This window comes from Polypterus senegalus, chromosome 10 (genome assembly GCF_016835505.1).
Source record: "Polypterus senegalus isolate Bchr_013 chromosome 10, ASM1683550v1, whole genome shotgun sequence".
Lineage (NCBI taxonomy): Eukaryota > Metazoa > Chordata > Cladistia > Polypteriformes > Polypteridae > Polypterus > Polypterus senegalus.
Window position 1 is genome coordinate 3,071,853 of NC_053163.1, and position 27,290 is coordinate 3,099,142.

Here is a 27,290-nt window from a genome sequence, read left to right on the forward strand (position 1 = left end):
TCAGCTTTTTAAATTATTTGCTTCTGTTCTTGGTTTACTGATTTTTGCATTTCAGACTGGGACTTGTTTACCTTGGATTGCTTTTTTCAAGAATATCCCACGTGCCCTTATTTTGCGTTTTTTTTTTTCATATTTATGTAAACGAATTCTTGATGTTTTATGATGCCTTGTGGACTCGTCTCATCAAAGTACAGGTTATATGGTTCCTCACTCATTAGGTATTTTCACCTTTTTAATAACAGCTCCTCTTTTTTCCCTGCCTATGTTTCTTCAGAAATTATTGTAAGATTTTAACCAGTGACGTTGGCTTGGATGGCTTCAGAGGTTTAAGCTCCTGATCTATTGTACCAAGCCCCTGATCTTTTTCTCTCCTATAAATATTGTGAAATAACGCCTGGCCTCTGATCAGTTTTATACCAGCGTAGGAATGCTCGTGACACCCCAAGGGAGAAAAACGGGCCTTCAGTTTTATATTTATGAGGAAATGCATGTAAGAAGGGGTAAAGACCCTGACTGGGGGCAGATCTACTATAAAATGAATGAAGCTTAATCTTCAGGGCTCCTAATCCCAGAGGTCCCCAGAAGTGACTTTAGTCCAAATCGCTTAAAGGTTGTGAGTGTGTATTGTATGAGAAGAGGTTTCTAAAAACCCAACATGTAGTGGTTACATGTTTAAAAAATTGTGGTGATCTGTTGTGGAACAACCACATTGAAGAAGATAAGAGTGGTTACTTAAACCCCATTGCTTGTTTCGAAAGGACCCTCATAACAGTTCAAGCTTCAGGGTCCCAAAAATGTATGTCCAACACCTGACCCTGATACTTGCACATCCTAAAGCTCCCAATTTTCATTTCCACATTTAACATGTGCACTCAGTTCTTGACATTTAGGTAAAACTAATGCCCCATCTACGGTGGGCTGGCGCCCTACCCGGGATTTGTTCCTGCCTTGTGCCCTTTGCTGGCTGGGATTGGTTCCAACAAACCCCCATGACCCTGTGTTAGGATATAGCAGGTTGGACAATGACTGACTGACTGACTGACTGATGTCCCATACTAGCAACATTTTTGATTTAAAGTATCTGTTTGACACAAATTTGAAAAAAAAAAGTGATATCTTTTCACTTTTGGCCTTCCCTTAATTAATTAAAGTGTTAATGATAGATTAAAATCTCCGGTTTCATGCACTGTATAGGCGTTGCAGTCTCAGTGGGGCGGCTCACATCATGTAAACCGGTTGGTTGACTTTCTACTACGAAAGTTAAATTATTTTGACTTTCGTTTCTTCAGAAGCAGCACCTGTGTTGTTCAGACAGCATCTCTGTTCAAAATGGCAGCAGCTCACCCTTTACTGTCTGCTGATCAGTACTCCTGCTCACTGTGTAAGGACATTCTGAAGGAGCCGGTCACCATCCCGTGTGGACACAGCTACTGTATGCGCTGTATAAATGACTACTGGGACCAGTCGGATACAGAGGGGGTCTACAGCTGTCCTCAGTGCAGAAAAACATTTAACGTGAGGCCAGAGCTGAACAGAAACACCGTATTAGCAGAGATAATAGAGAACATGAAGGAAGTGACAGCAGATGACGCTCCATCTCAGAGTTACGCTGGGCCTGGCGATGTGCCCTGTGACATGTGCCCAGGGAGAAAACGGAGAGCTTCGAAGACCTGCTGGACCTGCATGATGTCCTACTGTGGGACTCACCTGCAGCCCCACTTGCAGTTTCCAGCCTTCAAGAGACACAAAATAGACAAGGTGACTGGAAACCTTGAAGAGAAACTCTGTGGAAAACACCAGAAAGTTCTGGAGATCTTCTGTAGGACCGACAAGAGCTGCATCTGCTTACTCTGTGCGACGACTGAACATAAGAGTCACAAAACGGTGACACCGGATGTGGAGAGAGCTGGGAAACAGGTGAGGAGAGGACTGGGAATGGGAAGGGTTAACTGGGAAAAAGAGACAGGGTGAAAGACAACGAGGTGTCAAGGTCTTCATTCAGGAATGAGTGAAATGCATTTTTTTTCCTATAGAATGAAGTCTCCTCTCTGTGAGATAAGTCTAAATGTCCAGGGTTCGAATAGTCACAGAAATTAAAGAAAGAAAATAAGAGAACTGAGTCAGGCAGCGGTCAGGACTCTGAGCTCATAGGCTTTAGATAGATAGATAGATAGATAGACAGATAGATAGATAGATAGATAGATAGGCACTATATAACAGATAGACAGATATGAAAGGCACTATATAATACATGGATGTGAAAGGCACTATATAACAGATAGATAGATATGAAAGACAATATATAATACATGGATGTGAAAGGCACTATATAACAGATAGACAGATATGAAAGGCACTATATAATACATGGATGTGAAAGGCACTATATAACAGATAGACAGATATGAAAGGCACTATATAATACATGGATGTGAAAGGCACTATATAACAGATAGATAGATAGATAGATAGATAGATAGATAGATAGATAGATAGATAGATAGATATGAAAGGCACTATATAATAGATAGATAGATAGATAGATAGATAGATAGATAGATAGATAGATAGATAGATAGATAGATAGATAGATAGATAGATAGATACTTTATTAATCCCAAGGGGAAATTCACATACTTTATGGTATGTTTGACCCCTGTTCGTGTGACCACTAGCTATTCTGGCTTTATCTCATATTATACAGAAGTGGGCATTTGATCATGTGGCTAACTCACTTTAGGAAAGAAAATGTAAATGTGTGTTTGTGTGTGAGTATGTGTGTGTGTGAGTGTGTGTGTGAGTGTGTGAGTGTGTGTGTCTATGCGATTATGTGAGAGAATGTCATCCCCTCCAGGGTTAGTTCCTCAGTACGGCCCAATGCAGCTAGGACAGGCTCTGGATCACAGGAATTCTGTATTTGAATTTGTAGGCTTTTAAATATACGAAAATGTATAAAACACAGATCTTCTCTAGTGTTATGACCAGGGGTCCCAAGCACTACAGAGTTCCAAAGAGCATAGTCCCAGAAATACTGACTAGAGGGGGAAATCATCAAGATTCAGCTAGAATGAGGGCAAGCAGAATCTTTATAAATTATATAATAAATGCTCCTTAATACTGCAAAACCCCAAAGAGCACAAATGGCATATGTTGCCAGCTGAAGATAATTCCAGAAGCAGACAAAGTTCCAAAGCAAAATTCAATGTCAAAATCAAAAGCAGCAAAATGTAGAAAGTTTGAAAAGCACAAACAAATCACAAAACAACTGAAGGTCTCACTAACTCCCTGGAACATTCAAATGAACCTCCAGGTACTGTGAGAAACCCTTTATTCTATGGGGCTGAGGGCAGTCCATGGAGGTGATGAGCGTAACACAAAGCAGGTAATAAACAAAAGAAACATTGACATAAATGAATAATTCAGCACTGAGCAAGAAGGTCATGAAATTAGGATTTGAACCCCAGGCAGGGGAAGATCTCTGGCTGAGATAAAACACATGGATGAGCCTCTCATAACAGATTGACCTACTTTATTAGATACATGAGTTTAGAGTCGATCCAAACAGCCAGCCAGCCATACCATATGCACTTCAGAAGAGGCCATCCTCTTACAGAGAAGGACATTCAGACCTGGCCTGTACTTGGAGATCAGCATGGGGTGATTTTCCCAGTAGCCTGAGTTAAAACCCAATTCCCTAGTGCAGTGACAAGGACACTGTGACACAAAAATCACTCCATCCATCACATGAGATACAAAATTGTAATCCTACCTCTCTGTGGTCATAAAAGATCCCTGCGCATCTTTCGAAGGGTGTTTCCCGATATCCTGCTACATTGCTCAACACAGCCTGGTCATTCTGGATGCCTCACCAATTCACCACCTAACATCTAATGTGTGGTAAGTGTACTTGTGCAAAATGGCTGCTGTCTCAACATCCAGGTGCATGCTGTACATTGTGGGTGGTTGTAGTGGCTCCCCCCCTCTGTATAAAGTGCTATGTGTGTCTTGAAAAGTGTTATTTAAATGTAATATGTTCTTTTTCTTCTCTGGGGATGGGGCAGAAAACAGGCGTGAATAAGACAATTGTCCATGGAGGTACAACCTGCTCACACACACCCACACTTTACAGGCGACACTCCAGTGTGTCTTTAGAGATGTGAGAAGAAAACCAGAAAATTCATACAAGCACAGGAAGAACCTGCAAACCACATGTGTACAATATGTGAGCAGAGAATCTGAACCCAGGATGTGTGATCCATAAAGTGCCACTGTGCCACCCATTGATCTGAGCAGCCATTGAATTAAACACTGCAGGAGAGATCTGAGAACTCCTATCTCAGACTTGCTGGACACTTCTTCTCACACATTGCCTTCACATCAGTCAGTGTCAGTTCTCATTCCTGTTATCAGAGTGGGGAGCTTTAATGGAAATCAAATGTCTGACTGACAAGACAACAGCACACAGTTGGTGCCAAGTCAGCTGATTCACTCCTTTTCTCCATTCATATTCATTGTGCAGTCACCTCTCATTGAGATTTCCTTCCTCATTCACCTTCTGTTCTTTTCTGTCTAATGCTCCCATTTTCCACCTTTGCCCGTCCAGTTTTCAGATGTCTTTCTTCCACTTTGTCTCCTCACAGAAAGAGCTGGCAAAGACAAAGTCTGAAATGAAAAATAGGATTGAAGAGAAAAAGAAGAAAATGAGAGAGATGAAGGAGATGGTAGAGAAGATTCAGGTGAGTCTCGTGTCCATTTTACAACCACAAGTTCATTAATATTTGCCACTATTAGGATTTTAACATTGTTTGAGTAGAGATAACAAAATCCACAGTAAAATGTTAAACTACTAAATGAGAATTGTAATCAGAGTATACAAATGAATGTATAAATCCTCACAGCTTTATGTTTTCCTTCTGGTGATCTACTTTTAAGAAAATTGACATTAACTTTGCCTTTATACATTTATGATGTGAGATTCTGTTTCTCGTCTCTTAATATGGCAGCAGCTCTCCATCTCTCTATGATTTGTAGCCCCACTTCTCTCAGCAGAGAAACAAGTGCAGAACTACGAGGAGACCTTCAAGTCTGTGCTTCAGTCCATTCAGAGGTCACTGATCTGATTAGAAAGTGTGAGCGGAGCAGAGGGAGTGAATTAATGAATTAGTTATAAAAATTTTAAAAGTGGTAGCACACCACTAATGTTATTGGTGTTTTTGGTGTCATATCTGATTTTCTTGTAATACAAACCAGTTTCTCTGTCTCTAGTATGTGTGATCAAAACAAATTCATTTCTTCTTTAAATAAGAGTTCAGCAGAGAATGAAGTGCAGAACCTCGAGGAGACCTTCAGGTTTGTACTTGAGTCCATTGAGAGGCTGAGGTCAGAAGTCACTGAGGTCATTAGAGAGTACGAGAGGAGGGAATTGACAAAGACTAAAGAATTCATTGAGCGACTGGAGAAGGAGGTCGAGGAACTAAAGATGAGAGACACAGAGCTGGCTGAGCTTTCACAGACGGACGACCACATTCACTTCCTAAAGGTGAGAGGGTCTTTCTAAAAGTCACCAGAAGGCCTGACTGTCTCAAAAGTCTTTGTCTCTCATATTCTCCTTACCTCCCCTCTACGCATGTAGAAGTTCCCGGCTCTTGGTTTTCCTCCTGGAGATGGAGCGGCATCTGAAATCACGGTTAACAAAGACGTTCTTCCGGAGATGCTAAGGAAAGACCTTTCTTATCTTAAGGAGAGTCTGGAGGAGGTCAGAGGATGGGAGTTTGTGAAGAGAGGTGGGTTAATATTCCTCAGGTGACCTCCTTGGTCAGTCCAAAGATCGACCCTGAGGAGAGATAAGAAGAGTTCAGGTTTGTTTTGGTCACTGGGGACTTAACTTCTGGTTTTTCTCTTTCCTCAGGGATTTATGATCCAGATCACAGCATACAGAATCTAAGGAGTAGAAATTATCTTTTAAAATGTGAGTTTCTTCCAGGTTTTGTTGAGTTTTCATAATAAAGAAATGGGGAAGATTGTCGTGATGTTCTGTTTCTGAGTTTAGTGTACCAGTGTTAAGTGGCACATTTACTGTATGCTTGCAGTAGAGCAGTGAAAGGGAGAACATGTTACTTGTACCCTTGACTGGACTTCACCAGTCGATTGTTTACATTAACCCCATTCTTAAAGTCAGTCTTGTATTGTGGAGAGCAGATAAGGCAGGAAAGAAACAAGACACGTCTTAATGGAGACAGGAGTTCAGCAGCCTCAGAAAGGAGTAGTAGAGTAGAGTTGATTTTATCACAGTGAGTTTAATGGCTTCTGAGCAAAGAGAATGAACTTGAAATCACAATCCTTATCACTCACTCACTGCTTGACTCGTGAGAAGCAAAAAGCTGAGACTTCAGATCATGTGCAGTTTTAAAAAATTGACTTTTAAAATTTATTTAACATTGGAATCTGCAATTGTTATATGCAAAACTTACAAAAAATACATTGTTTTGGATAAGTTAAGTATTTTTGGATGGGAAAGCTAAAAATGTTCTTCCTAAGTGTTCATAAACACACCGCACCACTTTCGAGCCTGCGTACTTCTCAGAAAAAGGGTCAAGATGACAATAAAGGGAGATCAGAAGAGTCTGGGGAGAGACAGAGAGATGAACTTAACCCTTTGACAGCTCTGGTGGTAGGAGACCCTTAAAAGGTTATACCACAGCTGAAACTGCCCTTACCTTCCTCATTAACGCTGCTGCTGTTGCTCTGATGTTCCACAGTTCCTTCCATGACTTTCCACTTGTCCTCATCTGCCTCGATCGCTGCCTGCACATCCATACCACCACACTTCACTTGGGGTCAAAGTCTGTGTGAGTTTTGACCAAAGTTTTGAAATGATCTCAGCTTGTATCCTATCACTTACAGCGTGTTGGGAGGTCTGCTGAGACAACAATTGGCCGTACTCTTCCATTTGCAGCAGACCTCAAGTGTCACTAACCACGTCAAACGGACCCCCACTGACTCACCTCACCAGTCATTAATTTTTACAAAAGCTTCCCTCAGGAGAATTAAAACTAAATAAGCTTTCCCAGAGCCATAGCCTTGCTTATACTGTATGAGGGTGTATGTGTGTGCAGCAAATGAACGTGTGTGTGTGTGTTCATACACACCTTACACTCTCTCCTTCACCTGCACATCATCATTTGCACATCTACCCTACTATCTGCACTATTCTGTAACTGTTTATAGTGTAAGTTATTTAACTTGTCTTATTTGTGTTATTTGTATGTGAGGTTGTGTTCTCTTATGAGCGGCTCCAGAGCTACCAAGTTAAATTCCTGTACCTGAAGTACAGACGTGACCAGTCCCTTATTTTAACTCCTAACAGGTCATTTAGGTATTTTATAAAAAGTAGTTGGCACACCATTGCTCCCTGATGGTCACCATTTTATCATCGCCTAATTTTGAAGTACTCCATCAGTCAAAGCCCAGAAATGTTCTTGTTTTTGATAGAACTTGATACATTTTATTTAACAATATACCATTAAAATGACTTAAAATACCTCACATTCCTAGAGTTACTAATGGCTATTACTGCTGGAACTGACAGATTTTTAAAGAAGTCATCTTTTGGAATTAGAAATCAAATCTAAAGAAAGATGAAGATGTAAAGATGAAGGACATGAGGCCCTCATGTTTGGTTCAGTATGATAGTCCAGCTGGCACAAGCTTGACAGAGTCGGCTCGTTTTCTTTTTAATTTTGAAGGCTCAGGCATTTTGTTTGGGATTCCCAGTGAGGGACTGGATGGCCGTGACTTTTATTTTCTTCTTTGTTGTTCTTTCCGTTGTTTTCCTCTTCAGTTTCTTTCATATTCCATCTCTTTTCTTTGTTGTTCTTCTTCTGTTTCTCTCCTCTTTCTCCTTTTGCCTTCCTTCACAGTGGTCACCCATCATAAACCTGACGTTTTCACCATTTCACTTCTTGCTCTTTGTTTCCTTGTTTTTTCATCTCCCCTCTCTTTCTCACTTTTTGTATATCCTTCTCTCCATGTTGTCCTAGTCCTGTGGTCCCACATCTCTTTCTTCCTCCTGCTCCTTCACACATCTTGTGTCTCTGATCCTCTCAGCTCTCTTTCTTTGATCCCAGGCTCAGAGTTTGCCTTTTCCTTCTTCTTCTTCTCCTCTTCCTCCACTCAGTCACAGTTCTCTCAGTTCAGTCCACTCTTTTTGTCCTCCTCTTCCCTGCACTGATTAGCACCCTGGCCTCACAGGACAGAAGGACTGACCCCCAGACAGTGGGCTGCTGTAAAGACTGAGGTCCAAAGGTCCACTGCAGCTGTTCAGCACACCTCTCAGCACTTTGATGATAAATCACTTTATTTAATTGATTTCAGATTGACTCGTTTAGTCAGTGACATCACGGTGGTCATGTGACACTCAGAGGGTCATTGAGTTCTCAAATGAAATTCTTGGTGTTTGAAGCTCTGCTCCCCTCAGGTGTCACAATGTAGACAGATTTCTCCACTCATTTTCTGTTCTTTTTTATCCATTCAGTTGCCTGTCCACTAACTCTGGACCCCAACACGGCACACAGACGCCTGCACCTGTCTGAAGGGAAAAAGCAGGTGATATGTATGGGAACAGACGGCCCGTATCCTGATCAGCCTGAAAGATTTGACCATTGGAAGGAAGTTCTATGCAGAGAGGCTCTGAGTGGGACTCGCTGTTACTGGGAGGTCGAGTGGGCTGGACAAGCGTTTAACATTGGAGTGACGTATAAAGGAATTGGCAGGAAAGGGACAACTCAGGAGAATGTCCTTGGATGCAATGACAAGTCCTGGTGTTTGCACTACAGTAATTGCAGATTCTCTATCTGGCACAAAAAAAAATGGTACCAACATCAGCATCCCCTGCAGTCACCGAATAGGCGTCTATCTGGACTGTTCTGCTGGCTTGCTGTCCTTTTATAGCGTCTCTGACACAGTGACCCTCCTGCACACGCTCAACACCTCCTTTACTGAGCCACTCTATCCAGGGTTTTACATTGGAAACGATTCCAGTGTGACAATCTGTCCCTTGAACCTGTCTGACCAGTGACTGGCACGGACAGCAGGTCACCTCATGCCATCTGTCACAAAGATTGGGTCATTTTTGGAGAGAAGAAGAAAAATTGTGGGGATCACATCGAAGACCTGAATTAAACCAAAGTGTTCAGGTGGTGAAACAACACAAAAGGTTAAAGTCATGTTTACTCCATATGGCGTCTATCAGTGACAGAAAGATAAATGTGCAATTTGATAAAAACCTGGAGACTTTAAGAAAAAAACATAAAGGGAAATGAATGAAGAGGACAACAGGGAGACCTGAGGTAGACTGTAAGGTGGGAAACGTAGACACTTCAGTGAGAGACAGGGGGCACCACACACTGTGTACTCAGTGGAGCTCATAGGTTAGGTGGGCTCAGCAGGGTAGACATCAGCTGTGGACGGATGGATGTTAGAGATTTGAAAGTGAAAGCCTCAGGGTGATTGGTTGGAGTTAATTAAAGGACATCTTTATAGCGTCCACTCAAGAATAAGAACAGGGAGGATGAAGAATGGCAGAAGGGTCAGTGCCACAGTGGAACAAAGGCCCCTTGGTGTGGACATTAACGCTTGTGGGTGTGCTTTGAAAGAAATGTCCAGGACTTTAAAATGTGTGAAATATTAAAGATACTATATAGTGTGTGATTAATGATTTTAGTAGTTGTATTTTAGTCAGTTTTGTGGTGACTGGCGACACTCAACATTAAAGTTTATTTATAATAAATTTTGATTGAGTGATTATGCAGGATTTAATGATTTAGATTTCAGACTTGTGGGGTTCTGTACTGAGATGATTTGTGATCACAGACTGAATTTATTTATTTATTTATTTTAATTTTATTAATTTTATTGTAATCATTCCATATAAATAGATCAATTTTTACAAAAAGTAGGATTGAAAACAAATTACCCTCCACCCCTGAGTGAGAGAGCATGGCCAACAGAGCGAATCTTAAGGCTTGTAAACATACCTAAATTGATAAGTTTAATAAGGTAATAGAGATGAATGGAGAAGAAAAAGAAATGTGGAGATAATTGCTTTCTCGCTACTTTAAGCGCTTATTCTGAGATATTATTGATTAGATATTTCCAGGTTTTGAAAAAATTCTGTACAGATCCTGTAACTCAGTGGTTCTCAACCTGTGGGTAAAGTAACAAAAAGGGGGTCGCGAAGATGTGAAAAAAAGAAAACAAGAATCAAAATTATGAAAAAAATCTGTTGAAACCAAAACAAATGAACTTAAACTACATTCTGATACTAGAACAATAAATATAGAGTTAGATAAATCTCGATAAAAGTTAAGTAGGTATAATAAAATATGCATCTACATTTCAAAAAAATGTTAGGGGGGCGGCGATTAAAACTGTTATGAAAATTCGGGTCGCAAATACTTACAGGTAACTTACAGGTACTTGCTGTAACTGAATATTTGATTTTTTCCAATTTCAAATAGTATAAAACATCAGTGTCCCACTGACTTAAAAGAGGAGAGTTAAGATTCTTCCAGTTTAGCAAAATAAGTCTGCGTGCCAAAAGTGTAGTGAAGGCAATCACAGTTTGTTTGTCCTTCTCCACTTTAAACCCATCTGGAAGAACACCAAACACAGCTGTTAGTGGGTTAGGAGTCCTTGTGACGCCAAGGCTGTCTGAATGGCACTTAAACATTTTGGTCCAAAATGATGTTAATTTGGTGCAGGACCAAAACATGTGACCCAGTGAGGCTGAGACTTGATTGCAGCGTTCGCAGCATGGACGGAATTTATTAAATGGGAGAATTGGTGACAGAAAAAAACCAAAAACAAAAAAACTAATGATATTGTATTGGGGTGAAATAATTGTGCTTCTTACAGGTGAGATAAGACCTGTAAAAGTTTATTTATATACATATTAGGATTGTTATGGAATTACTTAGAAACATTGCAGCTTTTAAGTGAATAAACTGGGAAGGCTAACAATAGTTCTGATTCTGTGATGTTGGATAGAAGGCAGCACAGGAGTCCTAGAAATGAGAAGGTGTGTTTTAAATAAATGGGGAATACAAGGATTCATGGAAAAAAACTGAATAACACCATGAGATAAGTAAATGTAAAATCAAATACTAGAAAATGTGTTGTTATATATTAAATTGCATAAGATATACAGTAAGCTCAGATAAACTAACCAGTGTGTACAGCATACTAATAAGAAGATCCTCATGACAGTCCTAAGAGAACAAATAGGGTCATAACGTAATTATAAGCCTCGACCTCCTGATATGAAGCTTGCTGTGTGACTCTGATCTGAACTGCTCACGATGTTTAACTTCATCCATTATTGTATGTGACATTTGGGTGTATGTCTGGTTTCTCTGCCAATAACCATACATTTCAATTGAAATAAACTTTGACTATTATCTGACTGACACTGCCCTGTTATTTACTGACACTCACAATCTAACTAGTCATGATGCTAAGATGTTCAGCAGTGTTGTGAGCTGCTCTCCTCTCAAAGGTAGCAAACGGGGAGCAGGCCGTGTTCTGTGCCCCTGGCCTGTGTTGGGGGATTCAGATGTTCACCACTTCTGGTTATGGGGTTTCAGAGGTTTGCTGTTGAGTCCTTTCCAATAGTAGTCAGTCCTTAGAATTTCAAAGTGGGTGTACATGTAAAACAAAGTTAATAATTTAGACATTTCCAGAATTAACTTGTCCACCAAGAAAGAATAACCTTTGGATGCTAAAGTTTGTTTTTGGACACTTCAATGGTAAAAGAAGATACCTTTACTTATGAATAAATGTAAATTAAAGAATATGAAAGTGACATGAAGTGACTTGAATTTCAACGCTTCACGCATCAAGTGTTCTGAGCAGACTTTCACACACATTTGGTTTTCATTCTTTTTTTTACGTTTCAAGGTATTTTAGGGGGTCCACTGTCACGGCATGATCTCCCATAAGGTCACTGTTTTGTTAAAGTGCATTTCATTTAATAAGTGATTTAACTGGTACATATTCAACACAAACAGAAATGGGCACTTAATGGGATTCTGTTACCAGTGTGGTATGATAGATAACCACCGGAGGGCGAAAGTGTGCTTTACTGCAAACTGCTCTTTCTGTCCTCCTTAAATGGGACGGAGCGACCCTGAGTGTCCGAAAAGGAACGGCTGGTTTTAAAGGGTCTTAAGACCTCTTCATCATCTGCATCTCACTACTTCAGCTTCACCTGCTCGTCCCATCCTCTAGGTCAGGGGTCTCCAGTTCCGCTCCTGAAGCGCTGCTGTGGCCCTCAGTTTTCATTCTAATTCTGTTCTTAACTAGTGATCAGTTTTTGATACTCATGAACTTATTTTCCCTTTCATTTTCATTTCCCTGTTTTTTTAGGCTTCAGTCCTCTGAATCTCTTTGTTCTCTCATTAAGCAGCACCTGAACAGAAATGAGATGTGAAGTTAATGAGCCAACAGATGACCAGCCAAATCAGGGCCTCAAACTCCAACCAGTATTAATTTAAAACCGATTCTTGTTGTTAATTAAATCCGTTATTTAATTCCACGGTTTGTTGCTGCTCTCGTTTTGCCACAGCAGACGTTTTCAGAACTGGAGATTTTTCTTTTTCTAAGAGCACCATCACAGTATTTGGTGGACCCGAGCAGGTCAGCTTTACTGAGATCTTCACCTTCCTTTATTTTCAGATATTACATGATGGACACGGTCAGTGTTGTGGAACGGCGTTCCTCAGTTCTCACAGAAGGCAGTCAGGAGCCCAGATGAGGGTACAGAACTTTTCTTTATTGACAGATCATTACACAAATGTCTCGGTCCATGGAGTGAACCATCGATATCATACAATTCATTTGCTTTCATGCTTTTCTTACCTCATCTAACACATCACGTCATCTGACTCGATATGCAGAATTCTGTCATCTTAGCCAATCAGCTACCAACACCAGTAATTTCATGCACATGTCAATTCGTTAATATGGAGGTCCTATCCTATTGATCTGATCACTGATTCACAATGGGGGTGTTGGGGCTTTCTTACTGGTTTGTCCTCGCTTTTTAAGGGGGTGTTCATTACTCATCTACTTCATTTTAACCTTAGTAATTACATTTGTGGCTCCTCTAAGATGAGTAAATAATAAATGACCCGATGCATATACACATTCAACACAAACAGAAATTGGCAAGAAATGGAATTCTCTGTCATGTGTGCCACACGTCAGTCTTCAGGTTCAGTTGTCATTAAATGTGATGGAGCAGCGCTGAGCTGAGAGCCTTCAGTCAATAACCAAACTTGCTGTTAACAAGGCAGTAGCCTAAAAGACGGAGATGAAGTTGTTCAAATGACTGAAAGTATAAAGATGTTGTAAAAATTGTAAAATATGATATTATTATTATTATTATTAGCTTTAAATATTATTAAATGTGAAATACTTTTCCCAGAAAGGTTCTGATTGCAGAATATTTTGTGACATCCCCATAGGTTAAGAGGACGTGGGGGGCAAAGACCTGTAAAGTTCAAAAACAAAGTGTATGCTAATCTCAAATTTAAACAGGTGGTCATTTAAAGACTTCTTTTAGGAAGGACGCATTTGGATATCAAAAGTGCAGGGTTTTTCTTGGTTATTTGTTTATTTTTTTAGTTCTGTTACAGGGGATTTTCCCAACCTCTGCATAATTTTGCTTACAAGGGAAAATAACCCTCACCATATTAGAAGTGACACTCTTCTTAAAACTAAATATTGAGAAGGAATGGACGTGTTGGCTAACAAATCTGATATTTCAGAGCAATTTGTGACATCAATGACATCCCAATTCAACTCTCCAGTTTTAACAGCTGGCATCACAGTCTTGAAATCTAACTTATAAGCACAGTTTTTATGAAATACTTGATTATATGTACTGGCACCCTGCCCGAGGTTTGTTTCCTGCCTTGTGCCCTTGTGTTGGCTGGGATTGGCTATAGCAGACCCCCATGACCCTGTGTTAGGATATAGCGGGTTGGATAATGACTGACTGACTGATTGATTTCAGTGGGATTAATTCAAAATAATTACACATATACAGGCTGCATAATCAGGTTAACGAATTGGAGAGCTGAATGGATGGAAATGAAGACAATTATGCTGCACAGGCATGTCGTTGGTTTTGGCCTCATGAGCTTGTCGTCCCACACTCAGGCCCCTCCAATCACATTTGAACCATCACCTCATTGGACAGAAGGACTGAACCCCTGACAGTGGACGGATGTGAAGACTGAGGTGCCTTTCATCTATCTAACTAGAAATTTGCGTATGTACAAAAATAATCCAATGCAAACAACTGCGTAAGCAAAGTTCTATGCACTTTCTTTTATAAGTCCCAATCAGTGTGATTTTTAACACACATGCATGAGCCTACAGCACCACCATCCTAGAGTTTTGTGTATTTTAATATGCTAATAAACACAAATATTACTGGGGCTCACACCGTTTGAGTAGGGAACTGCTGCAATTATTGGGGAGACACTTGTATATCTCGCCACAACATTATTGAGACACACCTTTGCATCATGGATGATTTTCACATTAATAAAGTGGAAATGCTTTCTATTTATATAAGCAAATTCATTCTATGACAGTACCTTCATAGCAGTGTGTGTGCAGTTGTGAGTGCTGAAGTCGGAAAACAACGGAAAAACTTAAACCCAATTAAAGTAAAAATAATTTCTTTATTCTTAATTCTTGGTGAGTAGAGAGAATGTGAGACTGTCTCTTTCCAACTCAGTCAACTGATTTGGATTTTGGCAGAATATCTAAAGTAAACCCGTTCTCTCTTTTATATCCTAGAAAAGAAAAAAAAAAAACCCTAACAGTTCATTCTGAGGTTATACATAGCTTAAGGTTAAATCTTAATTTATGACATACTGGAATGTCCTAAAACATGAAACAAACAGCCATTTGAATTCCTAAGGAATACACTCTTCTAATTATACACACTTAGAATCAATTTAAACATTCTTATAGTCCATAAAGATCTTATATTCTTTACAGGGTCTTCTGATAGTATCAGAGGTCAGCCTTTCCACATAAATGATAAAAGTTAGTCCCTTAATGCTGTGCACACAGCCCAACTCCTTTTCTGCATAAATCAGGAACAAATCATATAGCTCTCTGCAGCATGATCAACTCAAAACATAGTCCTTGATATCTGTGAGTTAAATAATAATGTTTTCTCTTCCTCACAATTGACCACTCCGATTACATTTGGAAAACTTGATGTTGCTGCGAATTGCACTTTGATGTTTGCCTATTCCACCACAGTGCGTGGAAATGTTATCTATCTGAATGACAAGTGGATAACACCATCGTAAACAACTGGCATGGCGCAACTCAGTGATGATTGTGAAATACTCGAACGGTCAGCAAGTTTATGTTGAAAAGCTCCTGCGACTAATAACCCGATACAATACAATATAATACAATACAGTTTATTTTTGTATAGCCCAAAATCACACAGGAAGTGCCGCAATGGGCTTTAACAGGCCCTGTCTTTTGACAGCCCCCCAGCCTTGACTCTCTGAGAAGACAAGGAAAAACTCCCAATAAAAACCTTGTAGGCAAAAATGGAAGAAACCTTTGGGAAAGGCAGTTCAAAGAGAGACCCCTTACCAGGTAGGTTGGGCGTGCAGTGGGTGTCAAAAGAAGGGGGTCAATATAATACAATACACAGAACAGAACAATTCCTTAATACAGCATAATAATAAAAATTTTAGAAGTACGGTTTAACAGTAGATGGTATGACATAATAAGATTTGGATATTTTTAGAGTCCTGCAGACCTCATCCATCAAGCTGCTTCCCCATTTGGCCATTCCACGGCTGAAAAAGTGCTCGGCCAGCCAATCCGATGAAAAGACCCCTTTTTCCCATGGTTCCTGTGATCCCCCATCAGGGATGACTTTACCACAGGCAGGCAAACAACTTGGCAGGTGGGCCGTGGCACCAATTGCCACATTTGAGTACCGAGAACAGAAACAGAATAGGTGAGGGTTAGTATTCAAATATAATTATTCATGTTACTTATGTTTAAGTGCTAATGACTAACAACAGAGATGCAGTCTGTACAGTTAAACAGCAGCTTTTATCAGGGTGTGCTAAACTGAAGTAGTGAATCTTCAGCCGAAATTTAAAGGCTGAGACCGAAGGGGCATCTCTTATAGTGGCAGGCTTACCACTCCACAGTTTAGGGGCTCTGTAACTAAAAGCTCGACCTCCCACTGTTATTTTATTAATTCTTGGAATCCTAAGCAGGCCGGCATCTTGAGATCTTAATGTGCGCTCAGGTTTGTAAGTCATGATAAGTTCAGACAAGTAAGCCGGACCTCAGCCATTTAATGCTTTCTATGTTAAAAGGAGGATTTTGAAATCTGCCCTAAACTTAGCCGGGAGCCAGTGTAAGGATTTAAGAACTGGAGTTATGTGTTCGGATTTTCTTGTTCTTGTAATAATTCTTGCAGCCGCATTTTGGATTAACTGGAGGCTGTATAGAGAACAGTTTGAACAGCCAGTGAACACCGCATTGCAGTAGTCAATCCTACTAGAGATAAATGCATGAATTAATTTCTCAGAATCCTGTTTATTTAGAAAGCGCCTTAATTTCCTAACATTTTTAAGATGGAAAAAACATGATTTGGACAACTTTGTAATGTGCACTTTAAATGACATGCTGGAGTCAAAGATAACTCCTAGATTGCGGGCTGATTCAGTAAAATTAATTGGGATTCCGACTGAGTTAAATGACGACAAAATATTGCTGTGATCAGCGTCATTCCCTCCAACAATTAACATCTCTATTTTATCTGTATTTAAAGACAAGTAGTTCTCATTCATTCGATAGTGGACAGAACTTAGAAAGGAGCAGGCAGAGCACAAGTCCTCAAAGTCTGCCTTTGTAAAGTCGAGGGGCAGGGGAGGCGTGACCTCAGGCGTGGGGAGCCGGGTGGGGCAGAACCCTCCTCACTCATGTGCCAGCCTCTGTTTGAGTCTCTCTACCTCTCGCCACGTGTTGGAGTAGACCTTTCCACCGCTACGCTAGCAATACCTGTTTGTTTATTGATTTTTAAAGTTTGTTCTGCTTCACTACTACACTGGGACACCTCATTTACTATATAAGTGGGATGTTTGCTACTTTGAACAATAAGAAACACACACATTTGGAAAAAGAGGGAAAGCATTTTGACATTTGGCTTCATCTAAATATAGAAAAAAAGATGAAAGGGCAAACAAATGGCTGCACCTTTGACCAAGTGGCACTCCGCCATCAGTTAAAGAGTTTATTAGAGGTTTATTAAAGCTCATTTGGCACTGCTGTCACCGTAATGACACACACTGTGCCGTGTTAATTATCGATTGTAATCCCAGCTGCCATGATGTCACAGTAACGGCACACCCTGCCGACCGGTTTGTCCACATTTCATTACGGCAGGCAGTCGAGTTTCTTTCACTTTCGTTTGTTCAGAAACAGCGTCTGTGTTGTTCAGACGGGAGCTCGAGGCACGATGGCAGCAGCTAAACCTTCCGTGTCTGTGGATCAATACGTCTGCTCACTGTGCCTGGAGGTCCTGAAGGAGCCGGTCACCATCTCGTGTGGACACAGCTACTGTATGGACTGTATTAATGACTGCTGGGACCAGACAGATACACAGGGGGGCTACAGATGTCCTCAGTGCAGAAAAACATTTAACGTGAGGCCTGAGCTGAACAGAAACACCATATTGGCAGAACTGATCGAGAACCTGAAGGAGGTGACGGCTCATGCTGGCCCATCTCAGAGTTACGCTGGTATTGGTGATGTGCCCTGTGACGTTTGTCTAGGGAGAAAACGTAAAGCTTCAAAGACCTGCCTGACCTGCATGGCCTCCTACTGCGAGTCTCACCTGCAGCCCCACTTGGAGTTTCCGGCCTTCAAGAGACACAAAATAGACAAGGTGACTGAAAAACTTGAAGAGAAACTCTGTGGAAAACACCAGAAGGTTCTGGAGATCTTCTGTAGGACTGACAAGAGCTGCATCTGCTTATTGTGTGCGGCGACTGAACATAAGAGTCACGACACGGTGACTCCCGATGTGGAGAGAACTGGGAGACAGGTGAGGTGTGGACTGGGAATGGACGTAAATGGGAGAAGGACGTAATGGTAAAGGATAATAAAGTGTTGGTGTGTTCTTCTTTGACTGCATGAAATGATAAAATTATTTTAAAAAACATCCAAATGCCCGGCTATTATTTGAACTGGAATACACAGTGACACATCAGTCATCGCTCCCGTGTCACAGCTGTAACTTCTTCAGATCATTTATTTTTCCATGCAGACCTCTCACACATATTCCGCTCAGCTCTTGTCCACTTGTTGGTCTGTTTTCCATCTACCTACTTCTTTGACGTTTCTCTTGCATTTATTTTTCTCCACACAGAGTCAGGTGGAAAACAGGCAGGCTGAATTAAAAACGAGAATCGAGGAGAAAGAGAAGGAACTGGAGGAGATGAAGGAGATGGTAGAGAAGATTCAGGTGAGTGGTGTGTTTCGTAAAGATGTCACAGTGGAACTGGACAAGAGGTGAGGATTAAATTAATGAGTTTGCAAAAAAAATGGAGAGGAGGTGATGGAGACAGTGGTGGGGATTCAGGCGAATCTCGTGTCCTGATGAGACGCCATAAGCTTTTCACATTTAGATTTTCTTATATCACTCTAACTGTTTGGAAGCAAGAAAATCCAAGAGGGTCCGACTGCAGACCTTTAGCAGCAGGCCCATTTGTGGCTCCTTTAGCCATAGGACCCTGTGACTCCATTTGGGGTCTAAAAGTTTGTGATGATGCGGGTTCGCTCCATGCTCCCATGCAGCTTCAGGGGACTCTTGAACCTGACACCGTTGGTAATGTCATCGATGAGCTTGGCAGTGAGGTACAACAAAATGGAGCAAGGGGATGGTGTAAAAAAGTGCCTCGTGCTTTTATATAAATTAACAGCAAAACAAGTGTCCAAACAAGTGCAGTGCATCAAAATCATTACATAAATAAATAATCCATAAAAATAAGTGCTGAGTGGAGGTTAAAACAATAAATAAATCCTTGAATATGATGAGGTTAAAATAACGGCTGGAAGCAGTCCCTTTAAAAATACAAAGCCAAGTGTCTTCCTTTACCTGGCGGCTCCCCTGCTTCTCCCATCTGGGCCCCGCAACAAGAGAGTTGCCCTACCAGCAGCTGACCTTCTCTCTGCTCATCTGGTCTGGAGGCTTCCTAATCCCTGGCTTTGGGTTAGCACTCTCCAGACCGAGACTTGGCTTTCAAACCAACTGGCAGGACGCTCACGTTGGGGTACTCCTTCCAAGCCTCCCGACTCCCGCTACCTTCTCGGCCTTACGCGGTCAGCCGTCCTTCATCACCGGTCACTCCAACTCCTTGATCACTCAGCTGAAGCAACTGTTTCCTTCTGCCCCACCGAGTGTCGGCCAAACACTCTTCTCAGGGGCACACTTCCAGCTGCCCACGAGATCTCAGTCTCTCGTTTGCTAACACAGGCTCTCTCTCCTCGCTGCTTCCTGCACCCTCCGTTTCTTTTTACTTCATTTTTCTCTCTTCCTCCTCCACTAGCCGCCTTGCACTTCTCTTTATCACGGGGACGTGAATCAGCTGTGGCAATCAGTGGCTCCCAGGAACAATTATGGATGCGGACGACTCCTCACCTGTGCACTTAAGCAAGGACCGCCTGCATCACAAATCATCCCAGGAACCACTTCAGCCACACACCACCACGTGAGTGTGGCGATTATTTATTTAAAACTGGCCCTTTTAGCATGAGCTGTGGACCCGCTACACCACAAAGTGACAATGACGCAGGTCTGGAAGGTCCTCCTTCAGTTAGAAATGGAAGTGACGTGGATGTTCAGTGCATTCATTTCTTTGTTAGGTTTCATTGCCTGGTCTTTTCAAAAGCACACATATGCCATTATTTTTTTATTGTTAGATTTTGTTGCAGCATTTGTCGATCGCATGTCAAAAGCATCTTAAGTCACCAAACATGACAAGATAAGTTTTAAAGTATAACACTGTCTGATATAAATATTATAGTATAAGTGTTAAACTGGGCTGCGGTGGGCTGGCGCCCTGCCCAGGTTTGTTCCTGCCTTGCACCCTGTGTTTGCTGGGATTGGCTCCAGCAGCCCCCCGTGACCCTGTGTTAGGATATAGCTGGTTGGACGATGACTGACTGACTGACTGACTGACTGAATGTTAAACCGGGGAATCATGCTGGTGCAGTGCCTCATAAAAAAGGGGATCGAGGTTTAAGTCCTGGGTTTACTTACCAACCATCCATCGCTTTTTAACCACCTGCTTATCAAGAGCAGGGTCGTGGTGAAGCTGGTGTCTATTCCAGCAGGCACTGTGTGCACTGCCATTGTGTGCCACACGCTCATATCACTGCCAGTTTAGTACCACCGCTCCACTGAAGCTGGATGTCTTTGGGGTGTGGAAGGAAATCAGAACACATGGAGGAAACCACGGCACACATGGATGGTTGGACAGATGGATGGATGTGTTAAAATCTGGCATCGCTTCACAGAAATGATCACAGAACATGAGTGTATTTTTAGGAGTGAAATTGTGACGTCGTCTCACAAAAATATTATAAACCATTCAGCCTGGGAGTAGTTTTACATACTGCCTGATGTAATTTGTATCAAGGAGGTTTCTTTAAGAAACTTTGGGAGACCTAAGGATTTACAAGGATGAGGCCAACTTCTGACTGGTGGCCTCACCTCTTGGGGGACCACAAATTAAAAAAAAATAACACACAGATATAACACAAGGAGCTTACACACATAGAGACCATCAAAAACCAAGAATAATACAAGTAAACAACAAAAGTAAAAGTTAAACATAAATAAAAGAATCAGAAAAGCACAAAACAGACCTAAGACATGAGTTTGAGATCCCTGCCTGAAACACAACCACGTCTTTGTTCTCCTCAGTTGCTGCCCACAGCAGACACGCTTATCCCTGTGGTTTTGTGGACCTGCTCAAGTCGCACTAAAGGTCTTTCTCAATTCTCAGCCCACCATTGTTTAATCTCCAAATTATCTAAATGAGAAGCTCCAGTGTGAACTCTTAGGCCTTGAGAGTTGCTGCTCATTTGCTGACCCAAAGCAGTTCTTAGCAAAGGTTGCTCGTTTTCTTGACATGGAGTCTCCGCGTTTTTCAGCTCCTCTAAAAGCTCAATTGGCTCAAAATGAATTTCTGTTTTCTTCTAATCAGAGCTCTGCAGAGAAGGAGGTGCAGGAACACGAGGAGACCTTCAACTCGGTACTTGAGTTTCTTGAGAGGCTGAGGTCAGAGGTCACTGAGGTCATTAGAGATTACAAGAGGAGAGAAATGAGAAAGGCTGATGAGCTCATGGAGCGACTAAAGAAGGAGATCGAGGAGCTGAAGACGAGAGACACCGAGCTGGACGAGCTTTCGCAGACAGAGGACCACATCCACTTTTTACAGGTGAGAGGGCTGATCTAAAGGACACCAGCAGGCCTCTGTTGTAGATGCAGCACACAAAAGCAGGCCGTAATTCAAAGTAGCCTGTCCAGGAAAGGTTCTTTACTCTTCAGCCTACTAAACTGCTGGCTTCTTCCTGATTAAAGGGACTTTGGCCACAAAAGTTCAAAAAAATAAGCAAAGTAGCAAAACAGAATCAAAATGAACCAAAAGGGAGAGGATTGCCATAAATCTCAGGTTTGAAAAGAGATAGATGACAAAGAATATTTTTTTAAAAAGGAAGATTTATTAAAATAAAATATAACAATCTCTCTATTATAAAAAAAAAATCCTGGAGAGAAACACTAGGGATCTTCACGTTAAGATCACAGAAGACACTTAAAAGACCCGCAAGACGAAAGATATTGGCCATGGAGCGTCTCACGGGGACCTTAAACATGAGACTTTGTGGCAAGAAATTGACCCAGGACCGTCTCGCGATGGCGCAGAACATGAGATTCTTGTAAGACACGCCCTTCTTACAACCAAATATCAAATAAGACCACGGGCAGCGAAACACTCAGTCGTGTAAACAAAGGCTTTGTGCACACACACATCCAGGGTTTCAGCGCATATAAAGCTTATAAGGACATACGTTATAAATGAAACATTGACGACTGAGCAAAGAAGAAAGCAGCGCAGAGAAAAGAGACTCAAAAGTGTTGGAAGAAAAAAGAGCAAAAAAGAAAAAGAATAATCTAGGTGCAAATTCAGAAAATAAGGAAAGTATTTATCAGCCCGGAACAAGTGGAATTGAAACAATGCATGTCCAATTGAGCTCAGAATTAAAAGACAAAGTAAAAGACAAAGTAGAACTTCATAAAGATGTTCACAAACGTTGGCGCTATACACATGCAGAGCAGGTCAGAAATTATTAAAGCAATGGAATTCGAAAGGCTAAAAAAAAAAACCAACATTGGCACGATACACATGTGGAGAAAGTTAAAGATATGAAGGTAGGAAAATTAGAAAGTATAAAAAGAAGAAAGTAAAGATTGCAGGAGCACAAACAAATGGAAATTATTACTCGAAAAAGGGAAAGTAATCACCACGGTGTCATTGAAAAAAAAGCAGGACAAAGCAAGGTCAGAAATAAAAGACAAAGAGTAGAAAACAAAGTAAAACGTTATAGAGAGGTTAAAAAACAAGGGCCAAACACATGCAGAGCAGGTTAGAGAAAATGAAAACTGGAATTCAAAAGACTCCGAAAAAAACGAAGGCATGAAACACATGCAGAGCAAAATACAGAATACGAAAGCAGAAAAAAACGACTGTCAAAAAAAGAAAGTAAAGATCGCATTAGCACAAAAAAAGAGAGATTATTACTTTGAGGAATAACGAAAAGGCGAGTAGAGATCGAATATATGGACACAGGTGATATGTCAGAAATATGTAAATATTGTAAGACTTTGAAGTTTAAGTCAGAGAATTTCAAAAACGGAGTTTACCTCACATGCATTTATTGGTTACTTTGCGAAATAAATTATGAACTGCTGATGATGTCGATCGTTTTGTCTGTGCTGAAATTCCAAAGAAAGAAACCAATCGTGAATTATGGTACAAAGTCATTAAACACGTCTCACTTATCTCATTAAAAAGATTTAGCACATTGGGACTCAAAAGATTCTAAATATTGTTTTTACACAAATTCTGAAATAAAAGTGAAACTAATGAAATAGCAACAATTCAATGGAAAAAAAAATCTTAAAAGTGTGTATCCGGAAAACCAAACACAGGGGTTGGCAAGCAACGCAAGCAGGGGGCAAAGCCCCCTAGTTTATTAAAATAAAATATAACGCCTCGCAGTTAGGAGATCCAGGTTCACATCCCGGGTCCTCCCTGTGTGGAGTCTGCATGTTCTCCCCGTGTCTGCGTGGGTTTCCTCCCACAGTCCAAAGACATGCTGGTTAGGTGGATTGGCGATTCTAAATTGTCCCTAGTGTGTGCTTGGTGTGTGGGTGTCTTTGTGTGTGTCCTGCGGTGGGTTGGCACCCTGCCCGGGATTGGTTCCTGCCTTGTGCCCTGTGTTGGCTGGGATTGGCTCCAGCAGACCCCCGTGACCCTGTGTTCGGATTCAGCGGGTTGGAAAATGGATGGATGGATGGTAAAAAGTGCAAAAAGGATAGAAAAGGAGTTGCCAAATGGAAAAACTGAAATCAATTCTCAGTACAATATATTAAATCATAATCCTAGGATAGAAATAAAAGAGTAGAAAAAAAACAGAAAATCCAATGAAAACAGTAGCACATATGAGCTGAAATCAGAACTCCACTGAAGTACTTCAATGAATCGTAAGGGACTCCATATCTCGTCTCAGCCTTCCTTTTATGGGATGGAGCAATCACTATGTAAGGGGTGGTCCTGCCTCTTGAGGTTTGACCCCCAAAACACAAAGAACAGAAATACATTTAAGGAAACAGAACATTAACAATTCTAAACATAATTAAAAATAGTAATACATGAAATATAGTAACTAAATAGTAAATGAACAGAGCAATATTGACAAAAAAACTCATAAAAAGTAATTAAAGTGAAAAATGAATGAAAAAGGCAAGGGAAGGAAAAACATATGCAAGTATAATAACCCTGGCTAAAACATAAGAGCCTTCTTGTCACACCCTTGTCTTTGTCTTTGCTCTCCTCACACAGAAGTTCCCATCTCTCTGTGCTCCTCCTGAAGGTGGACATTCATCCAACAGCACTCTTAACAGAGACTTCCTCCCGGAGACGTTGAGGAAGGACCTTTCTTACCTGAAGAGGAGCCTGGAGGAGATCAAAGGCTGGGAGTTTGTGAAGACCACTGAGACCGGTGGGTTGTGTGTCCTCAGGTGTCCTTCCCAATGATCTCAGAGACACCCCATAGTGGGAGAAGAATCTGTGCTGCATGTCACAAGTGCTCAGGGTTCACATTTGAATTTTATTTCCTCTCCTCAGGGGCTCACAATCCAGGCCGTATCCTGCAGAATCTGAGAAGTAGAAATTACCTCTTAAAATGTAAGGTGTTTTCTTCTTTTTCTTGAACTTAAATAATCAAAACAGAAAGTGTTAATGTCTGTGTCTGGGTGGAGCCTGGTAATGTAACAAGGTTAAGGGGACTTACTTGTGGGTTATAGTTTTGATCAGAGTTCACCAGATGGCATTGTGACACACTCGCCCTACTCAGGTGATTTAAAGCTGCCCTTCATTATGAAAAGTTGGTGAGGCAGAGAAGAAACAAGATGGCATCTTAATGGAGGGAGGGGTGAGGTGACCTCAGAAAGGAGCAGCAGACTGAGTCTTCTGTTGAGGAAAGAAATAGAAGGACAGATGTGAATGTCACTATGAGAATTAGAATTAGAATTAGAATTAGAACAATCTAGACGAGAACAGGCCATTCAGCCCAACAAAGCTCGCCAGTCCTATCCACTTGCTTCCTCCAAGAAAACATCAAGTTGAGTTTTGAAAGTCCCTAACGTCTTACTGTCTACCACACTACTTGGTAACTTATTCCAAGTGTCTATCGTTCTTTGTGTAAAGAAAAACTTCCTAATGTTTGTGCGAAATTTACCCTTAACAAGTTTCCAACTGTGTCCCCGTGTTCTTGATGAGCTCATTTTAAAATACCAGTCTTGATCCACTGTACTAATTCCCTTCATAATTTTAAACACTTCAATCATGTCACCTCTTAATCTTCTTTTGCTTAAACTGTAAAGGCCCAGCTCTTTTAATCTTTCCTCATAATTCAACCCCTGTAGACCTGGAATCAGCCTAGTCGCTCTTCTCTGGACCTTCTCTTGTGCTGCTATGTCCTTTTTGTAGCCTGGAGACCAAAACTGCACACAGTACTCAAGATGAGGCCTCACCAGTGCATTATAAAGGTTGAGCATAACCTCCTTGGACTTGTACTCCACAGATCGTGCTATATAACCTAACATTCTGTTAGCCTTCTTAATGGCTTCTGAACACTGTTTGGAAGTTGATAGCTTGGAGTCCACTATGACTCCTAAATCCTTCTCATAAGGTGTACTCTCGATTTTTCGACCGCCCATTGTGTATTCAAACCTAATATTTTTACTTCCTATGTGTAATACTTTACATTTACTGACATTAAATTTCATCTGCCATAAATCTGCCCAAGCCTGTATGCTATCCAAGTCCTTCTGTAATGATATAACGGATTCCAAATTATCTGCTAAGAGATAGAAATAGATATGTCTATATGAGATAGATAGATAGATAGATAGATAGATAGATAGATAGATAGATAGATAGATAGATAGATAGATAGATAGATAGATAGATAGATCTTCAAAATATTTCCTAGACCAGCTCAATATTATTCAGCACAGGGGGATGAAGACCACAAAGCCATCAAGTGACTCATTATAGAGCCTGATGGCCAATAGAAGGGATTAATTAATTAGTTGCATTTATATAGTGACAGTAGGAAACCCCTTCAGCCACCACCGACGTGTAGCTTCTTCCTGGATGATGTGACGGCAGCCATTCTATGCTCAGCACACACCAGCTATTAGCTAATAACAAACAACAACCCCCCCAAAAACACAAATGAGAACTTCTGTCTTGGATAAGGGAGAGCTGTTGTGGTTTGTAGGTGGCAGTAAAATGACAAGTCCTGTCCAGATGGACCACAGGTTGTTTTGTTCAGAAAAGGTGCATGCTGATAGAAGTTTGGTCTATCCATAGTAGCCTGGTTGAAGTCACCAGCACTCAGAATGGCTCTTTTTTACAGTTTTGATAACAGGGTGACGGCGGCATGGTGGCGCAATGGTAGCGCTGCTGCCTCGCAGTTAGGAGACCCGGGTTCTCTTCCCGGGTCCTCCCTGCGTGGAGTTTGCATGTTCTCCCACAATACAAAGACATGCAGGTTAGGTGGATTGGCGATTCTAAATTGGCCCTAGTGTGTGCTGGGTGTGTTTGTGTGTGTCCTGCGGTGGGTTGGCACCCTGCCCAGGATTGTTTCCTGCCTTGTGCCCTGTGTTGGCTGGGATTGGCTGCAGCAGACCCCCGTGACCCTGTATTCGGATTCAGCGGGTTAGAAAATGGATGGATGGATGGATAACAGGGTGAATTATTTCTGTTTCTGAGTTTAAAATAAACATCAACCTGATGATGCAGCCTTCTCCTAAGCAGTAACATGGACAATATCGACAGGCCTAACCTCACATGACCCTGCTTGGAGCAAAACAGTTGTCTCAGATTGAAGGATCTCCTCTGTTTAGCGTATATAATGGATGAGTGAAACTGTCCAGAATAGTAAGCTGCTGCCTGAGTGACCATCTGCTCCACCACTTTCCCCAGTGAGTCCAACCTGACTCAGAGAACTGAGCCACCCTTTTAAATTGGTTTGTTCAGCCTGGTGTCATAATCTGCACCAATGACATTTCTCCATCACACCATTACATTGAAGACGGCCCTGGCCACTGGTAGAAAACATGTAAGAATGGCATGCAAACACCAAACGACCTCAACCTCCTAAGTAAAGAAAGGCCCCTCTGACCCTCCTTGTACACAGATAGCCACTCTGTTGGTACTCCACTCAAGCTTACCATTCAAATACATGCAATAGAATTTAACTACTGTCCCTGTTACTGGTGACATGACAGTGTAAGTCACAGGTGTCGTATTGTCACCTGATTTCTTCACTCATTTTCGTTCTTTTTCTGTCCATTCAGACTCCTGTCCACT

General features: G+C 41.3%; 1 protein-coding gene and 1 pseudogene across 1 annotated transcript in view; both read left to right on the forward strand.

The window, feature by feature from the left end:
* The first annotated feature begins 1,301 nt into the window (after nucleotides 1–1,301).
* Nucleotides 1,302–9,937, forward strand: LOC120536507 (annotated as a pseudogene).
* Nucleotides 9,938–17,541: 7,604 nt separating this feature from the next.
* Nucleotides 17,542–27,290, forward strand: part of LOC120536343 (E3 ubiquitin/ISG15 ligase TRIM25-like) — a 29,359-nt gene continuing 19,610 nt past the window's right edge. Inside the window, exons 1-6 of the mRNA XM_039764668.1 lie at nucleotides 17,542–18,166; nucleotides 18,491–18,586; nucleotides 21,333–21,566; nucleotides 24,252–24,411; nucleotides 24,537–24,596; nucleotides 27,278–27,290. The exon at nucleotides 27,278–27,290 is cut by the window's right edge and continues 525 nt beyond it. Coding sequence (XP_039620602.1) covers nucleotides 17,579–18,166; nucleotides 18,491–18,586; nucleotides 21,333–21,566; nucleotides 24,252–24,411; nucleotides 24,537–24,596; nucleotides 27,278–27,290 — 1,151 coding nt within the window. The 5' untranslated portion in view covers nucleotides 17,542–17,578. The remainder of the gene's footprint in view (nucleotides 18,167–18,490; nucleotides 18,587–21,332; nucleotides 21,567–24,251; nucleotides 24,412–24,536; nucleotides 24,597–27,277) is intronic.